At 45.5% G+C, this 21,960-nt stretch overlaps 1 protein-coding gene across 1 annotated transcript in view; it reads left to right on the forward strand.

Annotated features, from left to right (window-relative positions):
- The window catches only part of PPP1R16B (protein phosphatase 1 regulatory subunit 16B), a 109,635-nt gene that overhangs the window by 8,164 nt on the left and 79,511 nt on the right, over positions 1–21,960 (forward strand). Inside the window, exon 2 of the mRNA XM_043479253.1 lies at positions 21,195–21,545. Coding sequence (XP_043335188.1) covers positions 21,296–21,545 — 250 coding nt within the window. The 5' untranslated portion in view covers positions 21,195–21,295. The remainder of the gene's footprint in view (positions 1–21,194; positions 21,546–21,960) is intronic.

Genomic DNA, 21,960 nt, shown 5'->3' on the forward strand with positions numbered 1-21,960 from the left:
TTAAGAGGTGGCCTTACTATGACCCTGATTTAAGTGAGGCACAGAGAGGTTCCATGATTTGCCCCAGGTCACACAGCCAGTCCGTGGTAGAATTAGGATTTGAATCCAGGTTGTCTTGCTTCTAAGTCCTTGCACTGAATCACGATGCTCTGTGACTCTGGGCAAAAATGCGGTTGCACTTCATAAGCTGTCCCTGCCCTGAGGGAGTGCCTTTCTCGAGTTCTCCCTCAGAGGGAGGAAAGGCTGGCAGTGACTTTGGCTAGCTCTGGAGTCAGACCTGGGTTGGACCTCTCCCACTTACTGTAACCTTGAGAAGTTATTTGCTAACTTCGCTGAGCCTCAGTTTCCCCATGTGTAAAATAGGAATAATAATAGTATGAGATGATATGATTATTTAGCCTGTGTTTGGCACATAGGATGTACTGGATACATACCAACAATAATTATTACCTTAGTATCCGTGAAGTCAGCCTCTGGGCATCATAGCTTCAGAGGGGATAGGCAAGCGGAGCCCTGTGTCACTTACGTCCCTGTTGCCGGGTCTGTTGTTTTGTTCACCCTGGTTACTTATGTCTATTACTTACTGAGGCATTCCTAGCCTTTGCTTCTTGGCGCTGGTTGCAGGCCCCCGTGTCCATGCCAACCTGGTGAGTTCTCAGAATTTCTTAGCTCCCAGAACATTTTAGAGTCTCAATCAGAACAGGCTTTATTTCCTGTCATCCAAGAGCAAGTAAAAGGCACACATTCTCACACTTACTTTCTTCAGGGCTCTTGGCTCTTCTCGGTGACTTTCTCTGCCCCCAGCTTCCTTTCCGGAACTCTGTAGCCATCACCTGCTCCCCCATGAACTGGGCAGAGAGCAAACTCTCTGGAGTCATTGGCCACTGCCTTATAAAGAAACTGAGAAGGGGACGTCCTTGGTGGTCCCGTGGCTATGACTCCGTGCTCCCAATGCAGGGTGGTGGTTTAGTAGCTCAGTCATGTCCGACTCTTGGGACCCCATAGACTGTAGCCTGCTAGGCTCTTCTGTCCATGGCATTTCCCAGGCAAGAATGCTGGGTTGCCATTTCCTTCTCCACCTGATGCAAGGGGCCCGGGTTCAATCCCTGGTCAGGGAACTAGATCCCAAATGCTGAAAATAAATATCCTGCATGCATAGTTAAGACCTGATGCAGCCAAATTAAAATAAAGACACAGGGAAGAGTTTCTCCAGAATTTCATTTATTTTCTTCTTTTTTTTTTTTAACATAGGAAATCAAGCTTTTGTTTTCTTATTGCTGTACTTTATGCTTTTTAATTATAAAATTAGAGAGAAACTCATTATTAAAATTCAAGCAGTACAGAAATGTGGAAAATGGAAAGGGAAATATTCCCAATGATCATCCACTCATATTTCTTTTTTCCCGGAAGAAATCACTGAATGTTTTATGTCTTTCCATAAATTTCTTAGGCATGGACAAATCCACATGCATTTATGTATATCCTGTGCTCTTTTCTTTTTAACACATCTATACAACCCTTTCCTGAAACTTCCCTTTTCAGCTAATTTATCTTGGCACATGTCGACACATATAGGTATACCTCAGTCCTAAAAGCTACATGATATTCCCATAATAAAAATTTACCATAATTTGTTTTCTAGTCCCTTGCTGGTGGTGAAGATTATTTCCTTTTTTTTTTTTTTCCCCTGCTACACATTATGGTGCTATGACATCCTTGCTTATACTGTGTGTATCTTTGTACACTTGGGTGATTTTATCTGTAAGGAAAATTCCCTGCAGTTTGAACTATGACATTGTCAAATTGTCCTCCCAAGAGGCCAAACCAGTTTCTTTTTCTTTTTTTTTTTTTGGACGAGCCACAGGGCCTGCGGGATCTTTGTTCCCTGATCAGGAATTGAACCCCTCCCCCGCCTCCCCTAAAGTGAAAGCTCAGAGTCTTAACCACTGGACCGCAGGGAAGCCCTGCAAACCGGTTTCTATTCCCTAGACCATGTGTGTGAATGCTTCTTTCTCCAGCCCTTTCTCTAACACTGAGTACTGAGTACATTTAATTTTTTTTCCCAGTCAGATAGGAATAAAAGAGAGTGTTTCTGAATCAAGTTCCACAGTACTTTAAGATTTTATGATCATTTAGACTGTGGCTACATATTGTTAAATAGTCAAGAACTGCACTTTACCTGGCCTGATGCTTGAAGTTAGAGATAAAAAATGAACTTAAATCAGTTCCTGCCTTTAGGTTGGTCCCCATCTCCTAAGAAAGCAGACACATGGACAAATGGGAACAAAGAGGTGTGGTTCCAGCTGTGCTACAGAAATGCATAAGGGAAGCTCTCTTTGACAGACTTCATGAATATTACAAATGAATGTGTAAAATACAGCATCCACTGTGCCCCAGTGGGAGGGTCAATACTTGACATCCTCAAAAGAAAATGACTTGGTAGGAGCAGAAAAACCATGTAGCTTAGCCTTAGTGGTGGCAGCAGCAGAGGCGGGCAGCTAGGAAGGGATAAAGTCATTTTGAAATTGACTTTTTGGTGGTTTCCATGTTTACTCATGTTTGCGGGAGGCTGTACAGAAGCCCAGCTGAGTTTGCAGCTGCTGCTGATTACTGCTCACTGTTACCTGGGCAAGTGTGTCTGTTAGTCCAGGAAGAGGGAGAACAAAGGTACAGAAGGCTGGCTTTAAAAGTCCACAGCCTTGGAGCCCACTGGAGTTGGATGTGGGTGGCATGAGTTGGCGGTTACCCCAGGGGTTACAAGGAGGTGTGCTTGGAATGCACCCATTGTGGACTGCATGCACAGAATGGGTGTTGAGTGAATGAGTGAGCATCAAAGATGTCTCTGTCCTATAAAAGGGCCTCCTACTCGGAGAGAATAGATCCATTTAGAAAGGGCTATGACCACCTGATCTTCCTACCTGTGGGGAGCCACGCCTTAGCTATACATTTTCTTTGGGCCACCTGTCACAGATAGCTCTTCATCCATTAGGAGATCTTAAGAACAACACACGCCACGGCAAGGTGCAGTTGAGAATATCTGAAACAGTGCTGTGGAGTGGAGTTCACCATCATTTTACAGAAAAAACTTCTAAGCGGGGATCTATAAAGCCAACTGTAAAGCATGCAGAGTTGAAAAGAGACTGTGGAGCAGAGGCAGTCCTAAGTCATCCTTTTATGGATGGCAAGGCAGGGGCCAGGTAAGGTACATCTTGGGTCTGGCCCCTACCTTTCCCCAACAGCCAGGTCTATTTTGTCTGGTTTGATGCTAGAGCTGTGGTTCCAAGCCAGAGGAACACTCCCTATGATACAACTGATGGAATAATGTCAGTGAATTTTAGTCTCTTCATCTCCCACCCTCCTGTCTACTCTCCCCCATTTATTGAATGTCTACTGCATGCTGGGTGACTCTAGGGTGCAGTCCCTAAACTTTTTGACTCCAGGGGACAGTTTTGTGGAAGACAGTTTTTCCATGGGCTGGAGGGTTGGGGGGGATGGTTTTGGCACATTACATTATTGTGCACTTTATTTCTATTATTGTGATTATATAATGTGATATACAATGAAATAATTTTACACTCACCATAATGCAGAATCAGTGGGAGCCCTGAGCTTGTTTTCCTGAGATCCAGACTTTAATGCAAACGATGGGGAGTGGCCATAAATACAGATGAAGAAGCTTCCCTCATTCACCCACTGCTTACCTCCAGCTATGTGGCCTGGTTCCTAACAGGCCACAGACTGCTATTGGTCCGTGGGTCTGGGGGTTGGGGACCCCTGCCCTAGGGTGGGATGGAAAGGTGAATAACATATTTCTTGTCTTTTGAGAGCATCTAGTCCAGCGGAAGAGGCACATATGAAATGAACAATTACTAGTTGAGAGCCAGCGGTCCATGGGGTCGCGAAGAGTTGGACATGACTGAAGCAACTTAGCAGGCACACACAGTTGAGAGCCACAGTAGAGATGTGGTCAGACTCCTTGGAACCAGAGGAGAGAGAAACACATTTGGCACAAGGCAGATAAAGAGCAATTCAGGCAGAATAAAAGAGCATGGAGACAATATTGTGTAGATGAGACAAGGCAAGGTGAGTGCGGAGCAGCTCCCGAAAAGCATTTTAAGAGATGATAGATACTATCATTACAGCACTTGGGCTAGCTCTTAAAGAACAGGACGAGCTTGCCAGGTGGAGAGAAAGAAGGGAATCACCACCCCACAGAACAGTATGAATGAAGGACAGGTGGTGAGTGTGGAGGAGTGAAAACTCCATAGCTTCATAGAAGAGAAATCTAAATCTGTGTTCAAATCTTAGTTCTGCCACTCACTAGGTGGTACTTGGGGCATGTCAAGATGAACCTCCCTTTTCCTAATCTATCTACTGGGGATAATGAGACCTGTTTTTATTTTATTATTTTTTTTAAACTTATTTATTTGGCTATGCCAGGTCTTAGTTGCAGCACGTGGGGTCTTTGACCTTCATTTCAGCATACAGGATCTTTAGTTGTGGCACTCAAACTCCTAGTTGCAGCATGTGGGACCTAGTTCCCTGACCAGGGATTGAACCCAGGGCCCTCCGCATTGGGAGTGCAGAGAGTCTTAGTCACTGGACCACCAGGGAAGTCTCAAGACCTGTTCTTAAAGGCTCCCTGTGGGAGTTAAAGTTAATTTAAGTAGTTAATTGAGTAGTATCTGACACATAGCTGAGTTTCAGCTAATGGTGGGTACCATTGCAGGGGTGTGAATCCATCAAACCTATTAAGTGTAGCCAGAAAATTGAGTGTCTAGTGGACTGAGGGTGGGAAGGGAGGTTAGGATGGCCAGAGATAAAACTAAGCATGTCAAGGCCCGACACCCGATGGTCTGGACTGTGAGGCTAAGAAGTTTAGACTTGACTCTTTAGGCAGTGCGGAAGCATTACATGCTTCCCTACAGGAATTTCTTGACAGTCCAGTGGTTAAGGCTCCCTGCTTCCACTGCAAGGGGTGTGGGTTTGATCCCTGGCTTGGGAAGAGCCTGCATGCCATGCAGTGTGGCCAAAAAAAAAAGGCAAAAAAAAGCTTCCCTACAAGGGAAATACAGGATCAGACTTCAGTGCATAATGAAAACTCTACCAGGGGTGTAGCTTGTGGGTTGGAAGGTAAGAGATGTAGGCAAGGAGATCACTTGGGGAAATGCTGCCTCCGACATTCCTGTCTTGGCAACCCACAGCTCACATTAGCCAAGTGAAAGCTCCATTAAGTCCTGCGGACAAGTGCTGTCTGGAGAGGCAAATCAGGGCAGTGATTCAGTGCACGGGCTTCAGTGTCAAGGCCAATGTGAATTTAAAGCCTAATCCTGCCTTGTACGGGCTTCCCAGATGGCACTAGTGGTAAAGAACCCGCCTGTCAATGCAGCAGATGTAAGAGATGCGAGTTCAGTCCCTGGGTCGGGAAGATCCCCTAGAGGAAGAAATGGCAGCCCACTCCAGTATTCTTGTCTGGAGAATCCCATGGACAGAGGAGCCCGGCGGGCTACAGTCCATGGGGTCACAAAGAGCTGGCACAGCTGAAGCGACCAAGCACACACGCAGGCACATACCTGTCTCGTACTGGCTGTGTGACCTTGGGCAAGTACTTAACCGCACTGAGCTTTAGTTTAACTCTTCTTTATTTTTTTATTTTTTTAACTCTTCTTTAAAATGAGGATTAATAGTACCTCTCTCACAGACTTGTGGTCTTAAATGAGATAATGTAGATAAAGCACTTAGCCTAGCTCTAGGAATGTAGTTAAGTGTTCAATGAAAGTTAATCATTAAAATTTTAAAAATTGTTTATTTCACTACAGAACTCTTTTTCCATGTAATATCTATTAACCTCCTCTGGAGCTACTAGTCTTCTACAGAAACCACCCTGCTTTAAACTTTCTGGAGACCCAGCAGCACTTTCTGCTCCAAGAAATAAACGGTGAAGAGGGCTGCCAAGTTCTAACACAGTGGTTCTTGGATGCAGATTAGACACACCTGGGGAGCTTTTTAAAAATGTCAAGGCCTGATGTGTGTGTGTGGCTGAGTCCTTTTGCTGGTCACCTGAAGCTACCACGGCACTGTTCATCTGCTGTACCCCGATGCAAAATAAAAACTTCAAAGTTTGGAGAAAAAGTTTTTTCAAGGCCTGGCTGCAAGTAAATTAGAATCTCTTGAGATGGGACCCTGTATTTTTTAAATTGTAATGTTCTGTTAAGGTAAAGCAAATACTGAAAAGTGCACACATCCAGGGCTTCCCTTGTGGCTCAGCTGGTAAAGAATCCACCTGCAATGTGGGAGACCTGGGTTCGATCCCTGGTGAAGGGCACGGCTACCCACTCAGTATTGGAGAATTCCATGAATTGTATAGTTCATGGGGTCGCAAAGAGTTGGACATGACTGAGCGACTTTCACTTCACTCACACACATATTCTAAGTGAATGAATTTTCACAGATTGAACGTGCCCAGGTAAGCCATTCAGTGTGGGACTTCCCTATATTAGTACTTCCCTGCCGGTTCAGTGGTTAAAACCCTGAGTTTCCATTGCAGGGGGCACAGGTTTGATCTCTGGTTGGGGAACTAAGATCCCATATGCTGCACGGTGTGGCCAAAACAAACAAACCAGAATACTATCAGCGCTCTAAAAGCCCTTCTTATGTGCCTTCCCAGTCACTCCCATCCCAAAACTGTGACTTTGATTGATGATAACATAGATTCTTTTTGCCTGTTGTTGAACTTTACATAAATGGAATCATATAGTATGCATTTCTGTGTTTGGCTTATTTTGGTTAACAGTGTGAGAGATCCAGATTGTGGTGTGTAATTGTGTATTACTCATCCGGGCTTCTGGACTATGTTCCACTGTGAGTACACCATAAATTTTTTTCCAGACTCAAGTTGGTGGACATTTTGAATAGTTTGTACTTTGAGATTATTATACAAATAGTGCTGTTAACATTCTTGTAAATGTGTTTTGGTGAATGTATACAGAAATTTCTGTTGAGTATATTCCTAGGAATGAAATTGCTGGAGTATAGGGCATCATATGTTTGACTGTAGAAGATATTGCTTGAGCAGTTTTTTAAGTGGCTATACCAATTTATATTTCCTCTCAGTTTATAAGAATTCTTGCCAATGACTGGTATTTTCTATCTAAAAAAAAAAGGCCATTCTGGTGGATATATAGTAGTCTTACTCTGGATCTTAATATAATTTCCCAACATTTCCAGGTGATTCCAACATGTAGCCAAGTTTGAGAACCTCTTTCCTAACAGGTTTTGAAAAAGCAAAACATGAATTAATGGAACTGTATAAAGAGATGTTACAATGGCAAGTGCCTCCCCATGGCCCCTCTTTGACGTCTATACCCAGAGTTTTTTATAGACATGATCTGTCTAATCAGCAGGGGAGGATGCTTTTGTGATGGAAGGAGAATGTAGAGGTGTATTAAACTTGACAGCCTGTGCCTCATTCCTGTGTGTTTTATGTGGGTAAGTGGTTCCTGATGGAGTGATCCGGAAGCTGGAAGGAGCCCATGACAGGACTTCAATCTCTTCTTCCAATTTAAGGCCTAAATGAGAAGGGAGGGCATGAGAAGTGACGAGTAGTCTATACAGATGTTGTCAGATGAAAATATCTGCTCTTCAGGATCAGGGATTAAGGGGTTTTTTTTGTTTTTTTTTTTTAGGGTTTAAGATTTTATGTTATATTTTTGCTCTCCAAAGCTAGCCCAAGACCCGGAGCTTGGAAGGTGCTCTGGAAAAAAAAAAAAAAAGTCATTGAAGTTGATATTAGAACTATATAACTGGCCCTGATGAAAAGCATGACTCATGGATGCAGAGGAAGGTGTTGGTGTGGACTTAGCTGATCTGATTAATAGCTTTGCATCCCTTCCTTGTATTTTCTGTTTTGCAGTTGCTATTTCATATTTGCTTATTTATTACTAGCATATTTTCCTTTATACACTTAAAGGAAATAAAGGATCATCTCGAGGTAGATCTCTATTGATTGCCTTTCAAGTTTGAGTCATATTTTCCTGTTTGTTTTTTTTTTAAATCTGACTGCACAAAGGCATGTGGGATCTTAGTTCCCTGACCAGGGATCAAACCTGCACTCCCTACAGTGGAAGCACAGAGCCTTAACCCCGGACCACCAGGGAAGTCCATTTCCTGTTTGCTGAAAAAATTTTTTTCTAGTAATTTTAGGTTACATCTTGAATATTATGAGTCAGACTTGAGGCCCTAGGTTCTATTATATTTCTCAGAACAGTAAGGACTATTCATTTATTTTCTTTCTTTCTTTATTTTTTGTTTGAACTGGGTCTTAGTTGCAGTTCTCAGGATCTTTGTTATGGCATGCATGCAGGGTCTAGTTCTGCGACCAGGGATGGAACCCAAGCCCCCTGCTATGGGAGCGAAGCGTCTTACCCATGGGACCACCAAGAAAGTCCTACTGATGACTTTTTAAAAAATCAATCAGTTGACTTGACCAAACAAATTTTAAATTCAGTTTCTCCTGGGTAGGCAGCAGCTGAAATCTTTCTTCAGTTCTTATAGCCCTAGTTGGGTGGCTTGGAACCTGCCCCGCACATGCATCATTCAGAGAGATTTGGACAGAATTTATACTCAGCATTTGGGACTACCATCTGTGACTCTTTTCTGGGATGCTTTCTCTTCACTTTGCAACTGTAGTCACCTGAACTCTGTCCTTTAATTCCTCAAACGATAAGAGCAAAGGTTTTCATCCAAGTTGTAGCCACCATGTACAGTGTTGAGTGGGGTCTGACCTCAGGTAAAAAGCTACAAAAACACAGAATTTGCCTAGAGCAGATTTCTATCAAGTGTTGACTGCCCTTCAGTTTCTATCTGCTTGTGGTTGAATAAATCTTGCTGCCCTTCAGTAGCTAAGTCATATCTGACTCTTTGCAACCCCATGGACTGAATATCTAGTGCCTTCCAATAGGTAATGTGCGTGTGGTATGTAGAGTTCACAATAGTTAAATGTGAGGGGATGCGTCCAATAAGAGTTACTCTGCTCTTACCAGAGCAGAACTTTTCTGATCAATAGTTTTGTTCATTAAGAGACTGTTATGAGCCTTTGCTTTCCTGACTAGCACATAGTTGATGGCAATAAATGTTTGTTGACTGGCTAAATGAACACAGCTTTAAATTAAAAGTGGAATTGAATTAGAGGAGAAAATTACTAGAAGAAAATCTTGAGACTGGTTACTTGTTGATGACAGGCATAAACTATATAGAGAGAGTTTGGTAATTTGCTGGAGAACATGATGAGAGGGTTGAAATAATATTAGGGCTCTGAGTGGAGAGTAGACCACAGTCGCTAACAAAGTGAACCTGAGATTTCAACACGAGGCGATACATTCAATTGTGGGAGTAATATCACTTTCATGGGATTGAATCTATGGCTTATGGAGAATTTTAAACGGAAATAAAGCTGGTCAGAGGGGGAAGCAGAGATATGCTTGGAGTTCTGCACATCCAAGAGGAGCCAAGAGGAGGGAATCAAAGTGAAGGGACTTTGGCTGGAGATCAAAGAGGGGAGGAATGAAAGTAATGTAAAGGCAGTCGACTACAGCTTGCTTCTCTCTGCATGGTGACCTGGAAGGTCACAAATCCCATACGGAGAAACTTCAAAGCCTGTATACTGGACAGAAACTTCATTTACCAAAATGCAGAGTGTCTGGAAACTTCCTGATTTATTCTACTGACAGTTTCATCTCCCAGAGAGCAGAGGAGAGAGGACAGTTGCTGTTATGAATCTGGTTTGGGAGCTGTTGGGTGAAGTGAAAATGAGAAAGTACTCACCAAGAAAGGGAACACTAGTCATAGGGGGCTGAGCTCACAGGGTTTGGAAGGCAGATTTTATGAAATTCAGGATGAGATACATATATTTCCTGCCTAAGCCTCCAAAGGTGATGACAGCTCCAACAGTAAGGGAAGTTATGACTGTAATCAATTATCCTCACTCTGCGTAGATTTCATTTATTTTCCTGCAAGGACTCCTTTTCTTGCTCTTAGTCGTGCTTTTGTGGGCCATCTTTCCTGTCTGACATTTTCTCTTTTATTTTCAAGCAGGAGAGATGATAAAAAAAAAAATACTTAACCATCATAGCATTTGATTGATCAATCAGAAGAGATACCAGCCATAAACAACTGAAAAAGCGCTCCTTACAGTTTCCTTAACCTGAGTCTCAGTTTTTTCCCCTTTGAAATGGGAACAAGACCTACATTACAGAGTTAAAGCAGTGATTCCAAGAGATGTTACATATAACGAATTGTACCCATGGAAAAATATGTTGTGCACAGAAGCTGCCATTATAACCCTGCATTCTTTATCTCTGGGTTCATTTCATCTACATATTTTATACATTCTGTGATGCTTATGTTTAGTTACATTAAGCATATGTTTTTTCACTCTATACTGATTGCAGCAAGTATTTGTTTTACTACCAATTGATCTATCTGGTTTATTAGTTGAAACTTCCTCTTATCTCCTTAATCATCAACACCCTGGATTTCCTGAAATCTTCTTACATTTCATGAGGAAGTTGTTTAAAAGCAGCTGTGATTGTTTTTGGCCGCACTGGGTCTTTGTTGTGGCACACAGACTTTCTCCAGTTGCGGCTCAAGGGCCCTAGAGGGCATGAGCTCACTGGCTGTGGCCTGCAGGCTTAGTTGCCCTGTGGCATGTGGGATCTTAGTTCCCTGACCAGGGATCAAACCCACGTCCCCTGCACTGGAAGGCAGATTCTTAACCACTGGGCCACAGAGGAAGTCCTTCCTTGTTCTTTTATGTATGTAGGAGTAGAATCAGACAGGCCTGGGTTTGAACCCCACTTCCCCCACTTACTGTGCAGTTAATTGGTGTCCATTGTCCGCATGGCTCTAGTCCTTTTCCTTCTCATTGTTTCTTCCTCCAGGGTACGACTTTCTCCTTTGAGTCCAACTCTCTGTTTTTTATTGTCCTTGTTTCCTTGGAATTATTCTCCAAACCTCCGTGAGCAAACAATATGAAAAACTTTAAAAAATTCCCATCCCAGCTGTTTTCTAATTGACTAAAGGGAAGGTGACAGCTTGCTAGGGATATCTTTGAGGTTTCTGAAGAGGAGAAAGGGACCTTGTTAGGAAGCAGACCACAGCCCTCTTCCTCCTTTATGGTGGTAATGGTGTGAAACCCAAGATGCTTAGGATGGAGGAGAGTGATCCCTGGCTGATGATGCTCCCTGCCCCACCCTCTTCAAGAGTGGACCCCATCCAGTTACAGGATGGGATGCTCATCTCTGGGATAGGATTGGGAGAGGTAGCAGTTCCAAAGAGGCTGCCATCCTTAGCTTGAGTTGGCTCAGCGTACTGCTTCCTAGAACTAGGATCCATTCAATTTAAGGGATGCAGTCATAGAGGACAGGTCTTCATTTTACCCCATAGCACAAGGTATTGGAGAAATTCTTATTAGAACCTAAGCTATTCTTGACTCTTGCCTACCTTTGAGGCCATCGTGATTTTTTGTTCTTGGTTGAATGATATACTGATATTGAGGAGCCCTTCTACTTAATCTGATAACTCTCTAGATGTTTGTGTTTAAGACTAGAGGATTTTGAACAGTGGGGCGAAGGCAAGTGTTGAAATCCAAGTAGGCAAGTGTAATGTAAAACAGAGCTGCCTGCTCAGTACCCACGCAGCCACTCCTTTATCTGTGGCAGACATTACTAATCGATCACCACATTCATTCCTCCTGTCATCACACGTGGCCTCATACCCTCTGCCCTCAAAGTGCTCCAAGAAGCCACTACCAACCTAAGAGCTGGCACAACAGAGGAAAGCCTGGCCAAGGATGTCATGCTGAGAGGGAGGCAGAGGCCCCTCAAGGCTTAACCAGTGTGAATAGCCCTCCCCTGTTCAATAAGCGTGTAACCCAGGAGGGCATTCTGTGGCCACAGGTGGCCTCCTTTGGAAAATGATCCTTCTAGCTGCAAAGGGAGTTTTTATCTCTCTGCAAGGGAGGGGGTGGACCACACTCCCCCAAGCCTGGAGGAGCAGTATGTGTAATTTGACTCCCGTTTCCCCGTGCTTAGCTATTACATAAGCTTCTTTAGAAGACTGGCTGGTTTAGCACCGTGACTGTGACTGACTAATGTGTTCGTAGACATCATGTCAGCTTTGCATGTGCCCCATCTTTGGCACCTTTGTTCTGTCCCCTGCAGCCTCCCCCACACTGGCATTCTTACCCATACGTATGTGGGCCTCTCTGTGGGTTCAGATTCATGGGGAGAAGCTCGGCATGGAAGATGGGTGTGTTCACAGGTTTTCCTTTGCCCATTTGAGCTGTGGCTTCCTTTGAAGTTTTCTTGGAGCTGAGTCTGAGACATCTGTCTCACCTTCACAGGTAGAAAGAATCTAAAATATCACCGATCAATATCTATTTGGAATGGTTCTTCCAGGCTAGGCTCGTGGGTACCAAATGCTGGGCAGCAAATATACATGATAGAGTCTTCCTCCTAACAGAGATGATCTCTGTGCCAGGCTGGGAGTGGGGCTCACTGGACCAGTCCCTCCTCCAACCCAATATGGACCTTCTCCCAGCAGCCTCATGAGTGGCCACTGGAGTTCTTGGTGGCAGGGACCCCAGCATCACACCATGGCTGGACTTTGTTGAATTGCTGGTGTTGAGACAGTTTTTCCTCATTCCAGGCTGATCCTACTTCTTCTTCTTTTTGCTGTGTCACTCCCCATATGGGATCTCTAGGTCCCCAACCAGGGATTGAACCTGTACCTCCTGCAGTAGAAGCATGGAGTCTTAACCACTAGACTTTTAGCGAAGTTCCAGGGTGATCCTTCTTCACTTTGCCTATGATCACAACTCTGCTGTCTAGAGAACAATGCTAATCCTTTCACTCATGGCTTTTATTAAGGCCTGGTCCTATACTCCCAGTGTGGTCCAGCCAATTCAGATAGAGGTCATCTGGGCTATTATCTCAATGCTGGACATGATTCTCTTCCTGAAAGCTCAAGGTGCTTTAGTTGATCCAGCACTCTGTTCTTGCTGAACTTGTGGTTTTTGAGTCCTGCCATCTTGCCCTCTCCTCCAGTTCAGTTCAGTCGCTCAGTCATGTCCGACTCTTTGTGATCCCATGGACTGCAGCACTCCAGGCCTCCCTGTCCATCACCAACTCCTGGAGTTTACTGAAACTCATGTCCATTGAGATGGTGATGCCATCCCACCACTCCTCCTCCAAGGTCTTGCCAAATCTGGTTGTAGTAAATGGACTTCAGAGTACAGTGACAGATAGAAGGCCAAGCCCAGGACCACCACTCAGAGGTCTGAATGAAGCAGCACAGCTGGGAGAGGCAGAGTTAAGGAACAGATCCTTGGAGACCCGAGTCCTACAACAGATTTTTAAATCAGAATGTCTGTCTAGGATGACTGTGTCTGAAATCTAGAAGGTTCATGACAGCAGGAGTAGAACAGAGAGTTTACAAAATCCCATGAGAGGGGAGGACAAGGCTAGTAATTTCTTTCTTTTTTTTTTTTTTAAGGCTAGTAATTTCTAATTCAGATATTTGGAGCACCAAGGGCCCCATAAGTCTGTTTGCTCATGCGTAAAGCATCTTTATACTGGGGGGGTGGGGTGGGGGTGGGGGTGGGCAGGAAAGAGGAAATGACGGTATTATTCAAAGAAGTGTGTTGTGGGAGGGCGGGGGTGTGTATCCTTTAGGAGCGAAAGTGGGTCCCAAGTGAGCTCGGAGGAGGGAAAGCCTCTGCAGTGTTTTGTTTTCCTTTTCCCCTCGTGCTCAGTGCTACAGGAAGCCCGAGGCGCAAGCACTCACGGCCTTCCTCCAGGGTGCTGCCAATATTGTGTGGAGAAGAATAGCTGAAGAACAAGGAAAAAAAAAATTAACGTTTTCTTCTAACAGCGTGAACTTTGAGACACCGTCTGACTCATGTTTTAAAGTCTCTTCAATTTGAATTCACCTTCCTTCGCGTTGTTTTTCTCAAGGCACTAGGCTCGGGTCCAAAGATGTGTCAGGCAGCCGCTACCCTGGGCTGGAGGCGTCACAAAGCCTGGGTCCCACCTCAGGGGGTGGATTGCTGTGGGAATTTGGTGTTGACCTTCCCCAGCCCTTCTTCAAGGCCAGCCCTCATCTTGGGCCAGAAGACCATAAATGGCCCTTTAAGGGGAAGTGGAGGTGTCTGGTGATACAGCCCAGCAAGAGACCACTCGTCCTGCTTCAGGCAACATCGCCTCCTGGGGCTCCCATTCGTGTATCCCTAAAAGTAGCATTAGTATCTGTTAGGGTACTTTTTGGCTACAAGTATCAAAATTCAATTCAATTGGCTTAAATAATAACAGGGATAAAGTCCAGAGGTCCCTAAATTAAAGGACTCTGTTTCTCTCCTCTGACTCCCCCAAGTATTGGCTTTATCCAAAGGCCGGTGAATGGCACGGCCAGGGGCGAGATGACTTACAACACAACTGGGGTTCACGTTTCCAGTTCATGGGCAGTGAGAAGAGAGAGCTTCTGATTGGTCCAGCTTAGGTCATGTGCCTACCCCTGGCCAATCACTCTGGCTGGGCTTAAACCATCGCTCTTGGGCTGTGGCCAATCAGGGCCCAGCACGGAGTGATACTGGGGGAACTACAGAAACCACTACCGAACCGAGTCTTTCGATGGGCTCATGGCTTTCTTCCTCTTGTTTTTTCAGAGACGTATCATCCCCCAAACAGCATTTCTGTAATAGCCTTCTTTTCACTTTGGAGGAGGGGAGGGGCTCTGTCATGCACCCCCACCTGGCCCGCAATTCCCCTACAGGCTTCCTCGCATTTGCCCCCAAGGCTCAGCTCTCTGGAGCGCAGCCCTTGCTTCTCTACATTGCTGTTTACCAACAGGTATTAAGTTCAGCTTTGTCAGACAGCAACTGGAGGCTGAATCGAGGCTCATTCTAGTTGTCTGTTCTGGCCTCACTGAGAGTGAACGGCCTTGCCCTCAGACCTGGGACTGCCCATACCAGGGCTGTTTTGGCTCATCCACCCAGACCTCACACAGCTATTGGTTGGAATAATTAAGTACCCTACCCTGTTTCCCCCTTGCTTCTGATTTCTCTTCTCAAAGCGCACAGACTTCCTGGATGACCGCACCCGACCTGGCCTCTGCGGACCCTTTTCCCTACCCGCCTCTCCAGCGCATTTGGTTGTCTTGCGTCCCCCATGTGCCCCGTTCTCTGCAAGATGGTCCATCTGGGTGCTCCCGCAACACTCTGGGCTCAGTGTCTCCATGGAGCTGGTTTTCCTTCAAATGAGCTCCTCCTCGAGGATCCCCTTTAAGTGTTGAGAATTGCTGGAATTCCCTGGCAGTCCAGTGATTAGGGCTCCATGCTTCCGCTGCTGGGGACCCAGGTTTGACCCCTGGTAGGGGAACTAAAATCCTGCATGCTGGGAATTGCAGCTGAAAATTAAATAAGAACTCCCCTACTCTTAGAGAAAGAGTTGAGGCCGTTACTTCTGCGTCCTGGCAGTTTGGGCTGTGTCCCCATCACCAACCAGGGCTATCTTTGGAAATATGGGCAGATACACTGGGTCACACAAGGGGACCAGTCCACAGCTCATAGGAGCCAGTACTTCTGCGGGCTGCCCCAGCGCCCAGACCAGCGCCTGCCTTGGGGGCTGCCTGGCTCCTGTGTTAGCAGCCCTGATGGCAATTCTTTAATTAGACCAAGCAGGGTTTTCTTGGACGGGGGTGGGAGGAGGTGTGTGGGTCTATTGGGGGAAACTAGGTCACCTGAAAACCAGCAGTCAAGAGGGAGCTGTCCTGGAGCCCCAGCTCCAGGGAACCCAGAGGGGCGAGCCAGCTGGGGGCTGACAGAGCAAAGTCAGAGAAATGTGCCCTGGCCCCCTTTCTCGGCCCTTGGGAGGCACTGTCCTCAGCTTTCTCCAGGGGGCTGGGCAACTGCCCTTAATTCCTTTACTCAAGCAGACTGTCCCAGCCAGGGAAGGCACAGCAGTGAGTGTCTCCTGTCTGCAAGGGATGCGCCACCCTGGGGCTCAAGGAAGGAGCACTATACTGGGAGTTGGGATCAGGATTCAAGTTACTGCTCAGTCTTTGTATTCTGTGAATGTGTCCTCCACTCCCTTGTACATCTGTTTTGTCATCCATCCAGTGGGCAGGGACCGCCCCTGTTTTTTCCCTTGCTGTATCTCTAGCTGTCTGGCACGTGACAGATGTTCAATGAATATTTGTCAGCTGAAATAATGAGCTCTTAAGAGGGCTTCTTTTGTCAGATTGTTGTCATTGAGGATCAGTGGCCAGGTGAGGGATTCCCAAACATCAATCACAATTTTTGCCAGCATTAAATGCCATCATTCTTTAATTTTTCTTTGCTACTACCTTGCAGGATTTCCAAGGGAAATAAAGAAGATTTATTTAAAAAGGAAATTTTACATCACCACCATAAATAAACAGTAACTGTGAAACCAGATCCGCAGGGGAAAAAAATCATTGTCATTACATTCTGTTGTAAATACTATCACTTGTCCAAGGCTATAAGCCCGAGGCTGACTTTCTTTTTGTTTATAAGGGAAATTGCAATGGTTATAAAAATGTTAAAGATCTATTAGCACCCAACTGATAACTTTCTTCTGAAGAAAAAATTGATAGATTATTAAAAAAAAAAAGTGAAAAGGAGGTAACTTGCTGTCTTTGAGTCCATGTTTTATTAAGTCTTGTCCTGAACTTTCTTGTAAATTCCCTTGGAATGGGTTCTCTTTCTATACTTAGGGAAACACCTGGCTGGGACAATGGCTGGGGAGGTTCTTAGAAAAGGATTAAAGGCTTTAATAGAGTGATTGATGTGACTATTCCTATCTTCAGTCTTAGCATGTTTTTCAGTTCAGTTTGGTCACTCAGTCGTATCTGACTCTTTGCAACCCCATGAACCACAGGATGCCAGGCCTCCCTGTCCATCACCAACTCCTGGAGTCCACCCAAACCCATGTCCATTGAGTTGGTGATGCCATCCAACCATCTCATCCTCTGTCGTCCCCTTCTCCTCCTATCCTCAATCTTTCCCAGCATCAGGGTCTTTTTAAATGAGTCAGCTCTTCGCATCAGGTGGCCAAAGTATTGAGGTTTCAACATCAACATCAGTCCTTCCAATGAACACCTAGGACTGATGTCCTTCAGGATGGCCTGGTTGGATCTCCTTGCGGTCCAAGGGACTCTCAAGAGTCTTCTCCAACACCACAATTCAAAAACATCAATTCTTCGGCGCTCAGCTTTCTTTATAGTCCAACTCACACATCCATACATGACCACTGGAAAAACCATAGCTTTGACTAGATGGACCTTTGTGGACAAAGTAATGTCTCTGCTTTTTAATATGCTGTCTAGGTTGGTCATAACTTTCCTTCCAAGGAGTAAGCGTCTTTTAATTTCATGGCTGCAGTCACCATCCGCAGTGATTTTGGAGCCCAGAAAAATAAAGTCAGCCACTGTTTCCACTATTTCCCCATAACTTTTTCACTCTCCTCTTTCACTTTCATCAAGAGGCTCTTTAGTTCATCTTTACTTTCTGCCATAAGGGTGGTGTCATCTGCATATCTGAGGTTATTGATATTTCTCCTGGCAATCTTGATTCCAGCTTGTGCTTCCTCCAGCCCAGCATTTCTCATGATGTACTCTGCATATAAGTTAAATAAGCAGGGTGACAATATACAGCCTTGACGTACTCCTTTTCCTATTTGGAACCAGTCTGTTGTTCCATGTAGTTCTAACTGTTGCTTCCTGACTTGCATACAGGTTTCTCAAGAGTCAGGTCAGGTGGTCTGGTATTCCCATCTCTTTCAGAATTTTCCACAGTTTATTGCATGTTTTGTCACTTCCCAATTAGTAGGTGATCAGTGAATACTCAATAATGAATAAATGGGTAACCATCTGTGTACAAACTCTTACGGCTGACAGAAGATGTACAGAATACTTAGGCTGATCTGACGTCAGTGGAAATTTTATTCTCCAGTGAGTGATGGAGAATTTGCCACCTCCAGAGACAGCCACTGGAGCATAAGCCCTTGTTCAGTTGCTTGTTGGACAGCTCTGGAGGCCAGGTGCCTGTTTTTGGGTGCACACCACCACTCCTCTGTACGTTGATCCTGGTCTTTATTGAGGAGACTCACAGACTGCCTTCTCTTTCTTGTGTATATTGAACCTGTGGATATTTCACCTAAGGCAGGGCTTGCAAACTGAAATGATCATAGGAGCTAATGGTGGTGGTGGTGGTGGTGGTTTAGTCACTAAGTCGTGTCCAACTCTTGTGACCCCATGGACTGTAGTCTGCTGTCCATGGTATTTCCCAGTCAAGAATATTGGAATGGGTTGCAATTTCCTATTCCAGGATATCTTCCTGACCTAGGGATCGAACCCATGTCCCTTGTGTCTCCCGCATTAGTGGGCAGATTCTTTATCACCGGGCCACCAGGTAGGTCCTATAGGAGCTAGCAAGTGATGCCACTTAGAGAAGAAGGTCAGATGGGCGTAATGGGAGGTAGTGGGCACTATGGAAAATGAGATGTGCCCCATCTAAATTAGGGTAGTCCTACTCAGTTCCAGCTGATCGTTGCCATGTGAACTTGGTGTGGCCAGCCACTGAGATGTTCTAAGAAAGGCTGAAAATCTGATTTTGGATATCAAGACTTCAAGTTTTAAATATTAGCAGTGAATGACAATACCATAAAATACAGCGTGGACCCCAAATCAACCAAGCAAACAAACATGATGTGGACCATGGGGGACTTTCTGGCTATCTGGCCTTGAACCACAAGTTACTCACTGCTTCCTCCAAGACTTCTATTCCCTTGGGCCGGGCAGCCCCATCCACTTCTGGCCATGTTTTTATTTTATTTTTTAATATTTATTTGTTTGGCTGCATCGGGTCCTAGTTGTGGCGCACAGGATCTTCATCGCATCATGTGGGATCTTTTGCTGCTGCGCATGCGTTCTCTAGTTGTAGCACATGGGATCCGGAGCGCTTAGGCTCCAGTAGTAGCATTGAACAGGCTTAGTCACTCCACAGAATGTAGGGTCTTACTTCTTAGACCAGGGATTGAACCCATATCCCCTGCATTGCAAGGTGGATTCTTAACCACTGGACCACCAGGGAAGTCCCTCAAGCCAGGTTTGTGTGTGTTGGCTCCCAGAATTCCCTTCATGGTGTTCAACCCCTCTACATGCCTTTGAACATGGGGAAGCTCCTTCTCACCTCGTGTCTGCCCTCCTCAGCGAGTAAACTCCTACTCATTCCTTGGAGATTCAAATCAATTGCCTCCTACTTTGGAGAGCCTTTCCTGATAACCCCAGCCAGAACAGCTCATCCATTTTCTTTCTTTCTTTTTTTTTTTTTACATTTGAATAGAAAATTTATTATTTTCATTTTCCAAGTGTTTTCTTTTTCTATCAGGGAAAAAAAAAGAAATCTTAAGGACAGTTGTCACTTGCTGCCAAATTGAGGGTAGTCTTTCTCCGGTGGTTTAGTCGATAAGTCATGTCTGACTCTTGCAGCCCCATGGACTGTAGCCTGCCATGCTCCTCTGTCCATGGGATTCTCCAGGCAAGAATACTGGAGTGGGTTGCCATTTCCTTCTCCAGAGCTCATCCATTTTCTAGCTGTGTGGTATTCGGTAGGGTAATTAGTTTCTCTGTGCCTCAATTTCCTTATCTGAAATGGGGATCAGAATAGTACCTGGTCTCATTAGGTCATCAGAAGGATCAGGTTAATTTACAGGTAGATGACACCATGACAGACCAGTAGACGTGGTGTTTCTTAGAAGGCAGAGCTGATTCTTGATCCGTCTCTGAACCAGGACTCATCACAGGGCAGGTTTCATTGTTTGATTCCTTGAGGAAGAGGGGAAAAGTAAATAGGTGGTCCGTTAGCTCCTAGTGAGTTCCTGCCATCATGATGATACAGCATGGTTATGAATTCAACTCATCTGAGCTCCTTACTTTTAAAAAGGAGTATCTATCTAAGTGGCTGAAAAACCGAGCATGCCAAGTTCTGGCAGAGAAACTGGATCACTCATAGATGGCTGGAGGGAATGAAAAATGGTACAGCCACTCTGGAAAGCAGTTTGACAGTTTCTTATAAAACTAAACATGTAATTACTGTACAACCCAGCAACTGTACTCTTGGGCATTTACTCCAGAGAAATGAAAACTCATGTTCACACAAAAACCTGTGCGTGAATGTATTAGCCCCGGGCTGGAGACAACTTAGACGTTCTTCAATGAATGAATGAATAAGCAAACTGGGCCACATCCATAAAGTGGGGGTTGTTGTCGTTCAGTCATGTCCAACTCTTTGTGGCCCAGCGGACTGTAGCCCGCCAGGCTCATCTGTCCGTGGGATTCTCCAGGCAAGAATACTGGAGTGGGTTGCCATGCCCTCCTCCAGGGGATCTTCCCGACCCAGGGCTTGAACCTGCATCTCTTAGATCTCCTGCTTTGGCAGGCAGGTTCCTTACCAAAAGCACTACTGGGGAGCATCAGGTCTTAGTCACAGCATGGGTGATCTTCATCGCCACACTTGAGCTTCTCTTCAGTTGCCTCACGTAGGCTTAGTTGCCCTGTGGCATGCGGGATCTTAGTCCCCCAACCAGGGATCAAACCTGCGTACCCTGCATTGGAAGGTGGATTCTTAACCACTGGACTCTTCAGAATAAGGTTCCCAAAGAGCTTATGTTTCTGTAGGTTATATCTGTCAATATTTACTAAGTTATAAATTAATACAGAGACATTTAAAATACAGTACTTGCTCCTTTAAAAATAACAATAAACCCCTTCCATGTTATAACAATAAACTCCTGTATGTGTTATAACAATAGAACAACCTTATATGAAATTATAATATGACCACCAAAAGTAAGGATTATTGTATGACTGTGATGGAGGTGTTAACTAACAGTGGTAATCATATTGCAATATATAAGTATGTCAAATCAACACGGTTGTACAGTTGAAATTTACACAGTTATAGGTCAATTATATCTCAATTAAAAAGAAATAAAAGAAGGAAGGAAGACAATAAAATAGGGGGGCAAAGCGTTTGGAAGGTGGGACTGGGTGACCTCATCAGATCGGAGTTCTGAGCTGTGACGCATGTCCATCTGTGTCTCTCCCGCTCCCCGCCACAGGCCCCAGCATGCCTCCCCAGCCCCGTAGGAGCCCGCATGCTGCCCCGGCCCCCGGCACGCCGCGCTAGCCCCCAGCCAGGGCGCAGGGAGGCGCGGAGGCCATGGCCAGCCACGTGGACCTGCTGACTGAACTGCAGCTGCTGGAGAAGGTGCCCACGTTGGAGCGGCTGCGCGCCGCCCAGAAGCGCCGGGCCCAGCAGCTGAAGAAGTGGGCGCAGTATGAGCAGGACCTCCAGCATCGCAAGCGCAAGCATGAGCGGAAGCGCAGCACGGGCGGCCGGCGAAAGAAGGTGTCCTTCGAGGCCAGCGTGGCCCTTCTGGAGGCCTCGCTTAGGAACGACGCTGAGGAAGGTAGGCCACTCCTGGGCCTGGTTGGTGGGTGGCTGCCTGGGCCTCTTGGATTCTGGGTTCTGTGCCGTGGAGGGGAGAGCAGGGTGGGTCTGGCCCTCCTCTCCCACCTTTGGGCAGCCCCAGGCATCTTAGGAGGTGGATGGTAGGAAAGGTGCTGGAATCTGAGACTTTTTTTTTTTTAAGACAAGAATGCCAGCCTTTGGCTAATATAGACTTACTTTCCTTCCCTCCCACTAATATTGACTGCCAACCTGCATCTTGTATATTACAATTCCAGATACAGTGGTGAACCCATTGGATTTGGTTTCTCCCCTCTAGGAGCTCAGTACTCAGAGGACCCTCCATTTCCTAAGCCCCTCCTCTGTGCCCCGGAACTGGTCCCTTTTACTGGGTCTTCACCGCAGAGGTAGATGGG

This window comes from Cervus canadensis, chromosome 10 (assembly GCF_019320065.1).
Source record: "Cervus canadensis isolate Bull #8, Minnesota chromosome 10, ASM1932006v1, whole genome shotgun sequence".
Classification (NCBI taxonomy): domain Eukaryota; kingdom Metazoa; phylum Chordata; class Mammalia; order Artiodactyla; family Cervidae; genus Cervus; species Cervus canadensis.